At 42.0% G+C, this 6215-nt stretch overlaps 1 protein-coding gene across 1 annotated transcript in view; it reads right to left on the bottom strand.

The window, feature by feature from the left end:
• Positions 1 to 114: 114 nt before the first annotated feature.
• LOC138955675 (scavenger receptor class F member 1-like) overlaps positions 115 to 6215 on the bottom strand; it is a 21370-nt gene continuing 15269 nt past the window's right edge. The window contains exons 4-5 of the mRNA XM_070327230.1: positions 976 to 1101; positions 115 to 372 (exon numbers count right to left, since the gene is read on the bottom strand). Coding sequence (XP_070183331.1) covers positions 203 to 372; positions 976 to 1101 — 296 coding nt within the window. The 3' untranslated portion in view covers positions 115 to 202. The remainder of the gene's footprint in view (positions 373 to 975; positions 1102 to 6215) is intronic.

Below are 6215 nucleotides of genomic sequence, written 5' to 3'. Positions count from 1 at the left end.
CTGTTTGTCCTGTCGTGTGATTGCCATCCTGACAAATGACTTTCAAACACGTATAACATCTAAGACACAGACACAGATAGTTAGAGTTACTGTGAAGCTAAGACCGCTCGGCTGTACAATTACATATTCAGACTTTCCAAAAAGTGTGTTCTTCTCAAAACTTCAAGCAATGATACATCATGTTCTTATAATCGTGACGATACTAAATGTCAATTATGCATGAACCTTGTTGGCATCGGTCCCCCATTTTCCCCGGTGGACAGTCCGCACAGTCGCCAGTGGTGTTGCTGCACACTGTGTTGTCCAGACACTGCCAGGTGCACTCGGTACACGATGTGGACCAGGACTGTTTGTAATATCCCTCGAGACATTCTGAAAGACCACAAGGTTGGCACAATAAACACAGTCCAGACACTGCCAGGTGCACTCGGTACACCATGTGGAATACTCCTTGTAATATCCATCAAGACATTCTGAAAGATCACAAGATTTTCACACAAATCACAGTGGAGAACCATGACAATAAGACGAAGCGGTGACCTCGAGGGGACCATGTTATACCCGTCCCAAAAGAAACAGAACGCTGTGAAAAGCCACTGAGTATACTATGCAAGGTTATCCAGGGGACAGAAGTCATACCACACATAATAGAGTTAGCATACATGGCTCACCTGTAAACGGTCGATCTATACGACCTGCTTAAAAAAATGCCCTTGGCGTATCTCCTCTTCTGTTCTAAGATGGTAACCTATTTTGTTGTTGTTGCCAAGGCTGTGTGTCCCCAATTCCCTAGCTGCACACCGCAGTTAAGCTCAATACACATAGAAATACCAGAGAGCTAAGTGCGGACAATCTGGCAAAGTGGCAGACATAGTGAATCGTCTATATCCTTATTTACAGGGATCTATTGAGAGGCGACATTTGAAAACTACAAAGAAACAACAAACAGAGAATGAACAAAATGTGTTGTATTACCCTTGCATTCAGGTAGTTTAAAAAAGCCAGAGCACGCTGTACAGCTCCCTGTGTCCTGGGTGCACTGTCCACACGTTCCATGGCAAGGTGTGCCACACTGGGCCCCCCACCGTCCGTCTTTACACCCTGTAAGGATGAGAAATAACAAGAAATTCCTCCGAGGTAGGAAAAACACCCCCGTCAAAGGGAAATAACCTTCTCAGTTGGTGGCAGTGACTGAGTGAGAATGGTTATTTCCCTTTGACATTAAGATGTCCCTCTGTAAGTCCTTGTGTAATTTTAATCCAGCAATAACTCCCTAACCGTGTGTTTGACTGGTCCCAATTTTTGTAAGGACCGTCTCAGGAATGTATAGAACCTGTTGACCAAGTTTGGTGACGATCGGTCCGTTCATTCTTGAGATCTATATGCGAACACAAACACACAAACAAACAAACAAACAAACACATCGACCGAAACCTATACACACCCCTATACCGGGGGTGTTAAGACACACACACACACACACACACACACACACACACACACACACACACACACACACACAAAACGCACACACAAACACACACACATATATATACATATACATACACAACGACCCTCGTCTTGATTCCCCGTCTATGTTAAAACATTTAGTCAAAACTTTACTAAATGTAAACACACACACACACACACCACCCCTCCACACACACACACACACACATACACACCCACACATACCAACACACACACACACACACAAATACACACTCACCGTTACATTTGCCAGTGTCTCGATTGCATTTGGGATCCTTGCACCCGTCGTTACATTCAATGCACGTTGTTCCAGACTTATATCGACCTTGTGCACAATCTGAAACGAAAGGTGCCATTTTTCCATATAAAACATCACGTGAACCATCACTGATCTGCTGTAGCCTCCAGGTGGAATGAGAGCATCCTCAATGTGAATGTATTTTAGATTTATTCCCCCCTCTGCTTCTTTACCTCTGTAAACTTGTAGAGCTAGTTATTTTTCGATAATGACCCAGCAACCAAACAAATAACGAGCCAGCAACAGCCTGAATCCTCGATAGTGCAATGGGTTGAGAAGCTGTTCTGTTTCGGTACTACTTTTGTGACTGAAAAGTTCCGAACGCTCTAATGTACGAAGTATACATTTCTGGAGCAAACGATACAAACATACCGCATTTAAATTAACAACTACAGGCCTGAACACATGAATCTCCATATAAAATCCATGAGTTCGGTTGTTTTCTGAATCTAGATCTGCCGTGCACAAACCGTTCATCACAAGCAAATTCCCAAGGCAAGTAACTCATACTCTAGCGACAAGAGTAGTTCCCCTTCTTTTAACGCAGTTTCTTCGACAACACTGACTGCAATCCGACGGTCAGTTTTTAACAATATTTCATTTTATAAACAGATCACACGCAACCAAATGCACACATCTCATCAATTTAAACAAAATAAAGCGGTTTCATACACTATTTTCCCCAGAAAACTGAACTTCATACAGTAATTAACGTTGGAACACGGGTGCAAATGTTCGTCTGCTAGTCCCATTTGACGAAAGAACATTATCTTAAGCGATACTAAAACATAAAAAGAACACACAATATCTGCCTTTACCGCCACAGCAGAATAACAGCATATCTGTGTACTTGATTTTAGTCCAAAACAGGGAAACTGACAAGAAGTGTAAACAGAATGGAATGATTTGCACGGAACTATACAACCGCGCATTAGTCGATCGCCTGCGCAGGTTGACTGGTTGAGTGATTCGGATTCGATCAAACTTTCGCACAAAAACTCCTGTTTTCTTTGAAGGAGGAATAAAGAGGTTACACACCTCGTCTCAGTGATTATTAAAAATAATGGTCTCAGTTCGCGGTCATGAAAAAGCTCGCTGAAGCTCGCATTTTTCATGATCCGCTAACTTCGACCATTATTTTTCATAATCACTGAGACGAGGTGTGTAACCTCTTTATCAACATACTTGCTGCTTCCTGTGCACAATGCAAATGTTGTGATATACAATGCTGGCAGCATGACACGGGCCTCAGTTACACTAATCAAACCGTTTCAACCAAGGTACGAGGCCAGACAATTGCTCTCTTCCAATTGAGTGATGTTCTTGTGAGCTGATGACTTAGGGACAGTTACGGTACACATGTACTTTTGCGCATCCGTGAACTGAACTCGAGAACTCATGGTACCTCTGTGCTATCGAGGATTCAAACCTGTACTGTCGGGGATCCACTAAGGTTTCCGAGACTGTGTTTTGTCTGTATTGAAATGGTCTGGCGGCAGAGCCGATTCTTTAATTTGCATAGGTAAAATGACCGGTTTTTGGTACCTAACTCTGGGTTGAGTTTGTTTTGACCTTGTGACGTAGGATCACATGATGTTGTAGGCTGGGGCCGCTCCATTCGCTGATGTTTGTTGAACAGAACAGACGTGTTGTCTAGTGAGCTGACATTTCTGCAGCGCTGTTTTGCGTGGCGTGTCTGCCGCGGGCGGGGAGGATAACAGCAATGTGAATTTTCTGTGACGGAGTGGGCGGAATGTGCGACGGGGTTCAGTTAGATTTTGTAGATGGGGTTTTGTAGATTGGTTTTTGTAGATGGGATTTAGTAGATTGAGGATTGTTTAGGGTTAGAACAGAGTTTAGAGTAAGGATTCAGGGTATTGTTTGTTTTGTTGTGTTCTAATTCTAGAGTGTGGATCTAGCATGTATTTTGGAGAGCAGTCTTAAAGTGAAGTTTGTTTTGTTTTGATCTATTTCTGGAGAGGGGATTTAAAGAATATTGTTGGAAGTATTGTTCCGGATGTTAGTTCGGTTCGATGACCTGGTTGGTCGGACTCTTCTCTAGATTAGGGTCTCTGTATTGTTATTGTTTTTTTGTGTGTCTTTTTGTGAAAGAGTTTAGAAGATTGGAAGAAGTTTTTGTTGGATGTAAATCCTCCATTTTCCCCACATTTTCCCTACAACACCGTTTGGAAATAAAAGAACCTGGTAATATAACCGGTGTCATTTGTTTTGACTGTTTAAGTTTATATAGAGAGAAAGGGACACTCGGCTACATTTGGCACTAGGTTACATTCTCCTAGACAAATCTGGGATCATCAACACAGGTAGGACTTTCATATTTGAATCGAAACCTGCTCTGTCTCTGAAAAAATACATTTGCACTGCATTCAATAGATTATTTATGTGTTGAATTACTAGCATATTTTGGTTTTGCAATTGGAGTTACCCGCATCTACGAAATTAACAAAGTCACAAGTCTATAACTCAGTCATGAGTTGGTGTAATATGAAATCAAGATGCAGTTACATGTTTCCTTTTCAAATCATGATGGGGTGTTTAGAGCAAACAATAACCACATTTTCACCTGCAGCAATTTGTTTTTGCCTGAACACAACCGTTTTCGAGATATGCAAGGAAACAAAACGATGTTTGGTCATTAAACTGCCAAACGCAAAAAGCAGAGTTGACATGAACTTTGTTATGCGGCTTCTCCTCGCGCTTATTTCAATGCAACCTACTTTTCCTTCCTTCAGGAGCTGAACAAAGATGACCTGCTTTACACGGACAAAAAAGAAAGAAAAAAAGTGACACTGTGTGTGTGTGTGTGTGTGTGTGTGTGTGTGTGTGTGTGTGTGTGTGTGTGTGTGTGTGTATGTGTGTGTGTGTGTGTGTCTGTCTGTTTGTCTGTCTGTGATGGGGGGGTCTGTGTGTGTGTGTGTAAGTTTGTGTGTGAATGTGTGTGTGTGTGCCTGCGTGCGTGCGTGCGCGCGTGTGTGTGTGTGTGTGTGTGTGTGTGTGTGTGTGCGTGTGTGTGTGTGTGTGTGTGTGTGTGTCACATCTGCCAGTGTCGTGATTGCACTTGCGATCCTTGCACCAGGAGTTACACTGCACGCACCTTGTTCCAGACTTGTAGTAACCTTGTCTACAATCTGAAACCAAAGGTGACACTCTTCCCGTATAAACCATCATCTCCAGATCTGTTCAGACTATCACATGGGATGAGAGCGTCGTTGTAATTGAACGTAAACACAAGAAAAGTGGTTGATTAAAATCAACAGGGGTCGAAGCTGTGTAACAATAAAAAAAGGTTATGTACGGACTCCATCATATTGTATTTGGGTTACAAAACTTACATGTGTTGCAGAGTATTTGAAACGGCGGTATTACCGTATATACAGTGGTACCTGTGGTTAAAGGATACGATTTGGATCAGCCATTGGCTGTGCGATTGTGATGCGTTTGACTAATGAGATACAATTATATTCTGGACATTGTGATTGGTTGTATTGACGCTATTGTGTGCTGTTTGGTACGGTACGGTTTGAGATTTATTTTGGTCTTGTGCAGTTTTCGGGACGAGGTTGGAACGGGGAATTAAAACGACTTGACACGTGTGCGAACGAGGAGTCATGGTTGTATTGAAGAGTGTGTATGCAATGCTGCATCGGTTTGTGCTAGTGAACTGTTGTTTATTTTTGTACATATCAGATGCACATTAAATTGTTTTTTTTCCGCATGTTCATTTCAATGATTACTGCATTTTGTCAACAAATGCTGCTTCTAGCCTCGGCGTGACCAATACATGAACATTCTGTAAAATTGTGTCCGACATAGTGACACTGTCGTTTAAAGTACCGCCCGGTATTTATTTAAACCGCCCGGTAATTATCTATTTTCCACCTGTATTCATTTCAGTCTGGTAGAAGATCGGTAGCTACCAGTGTTGCTTATTTTGTTTAGAATAGGAGATTCTCATGCTTTATCTTCTGTGCGCATGCGTTAACGATGTTTCCGCCGGCATGTTAATGTCCAAGTCAATTGCGTAAACACTACTACTACTACTACTACTACTACTACTACTACTACTACTACTACTACTACTACAACTACAACTACAACTACTACTACTACTACTACTACTACTACTACTACTACTATATAGGCGTAGATAAAAATGTCCACCAAAATACCCGTGTGACCTGGAATAATAGGCCGTGAAAGGTGGATGCAGCGCCTAAAGGCAGTCGATCTACTGGCCGATGTGAATGCGTGATATATTGTGTAAAAAATTCCATCTCACACGGCATTAATAGGTAACATGCGCCTTGAGTCGCCTTGTGTGGTGAGATACGTGCGCGATATAAATCCTCGTAAATAAATAAATAAATACAAATAAATACTACATGCATCACAATAATGGGGAAAA

Source organism: Littorina saxatilis, unplaced genomic scaffold, assembly GCF_037325665.1.
Source record: "Littorina saxatilis isolate snail1 unplaced genomic scaffold, US_GU_Lsax_2.0 scaffold_525, whole genome shotgun sequence".
Lineage (NCBI taxonomy): Eukaryota > Metazoa > Mollusca > Gastropoda > Littorinimorpha > Littorinidae > Littorina > Littorina saxatilis.
This window is presented reverse-complemented; position numbering and strand designations above follow the sequence as displayed.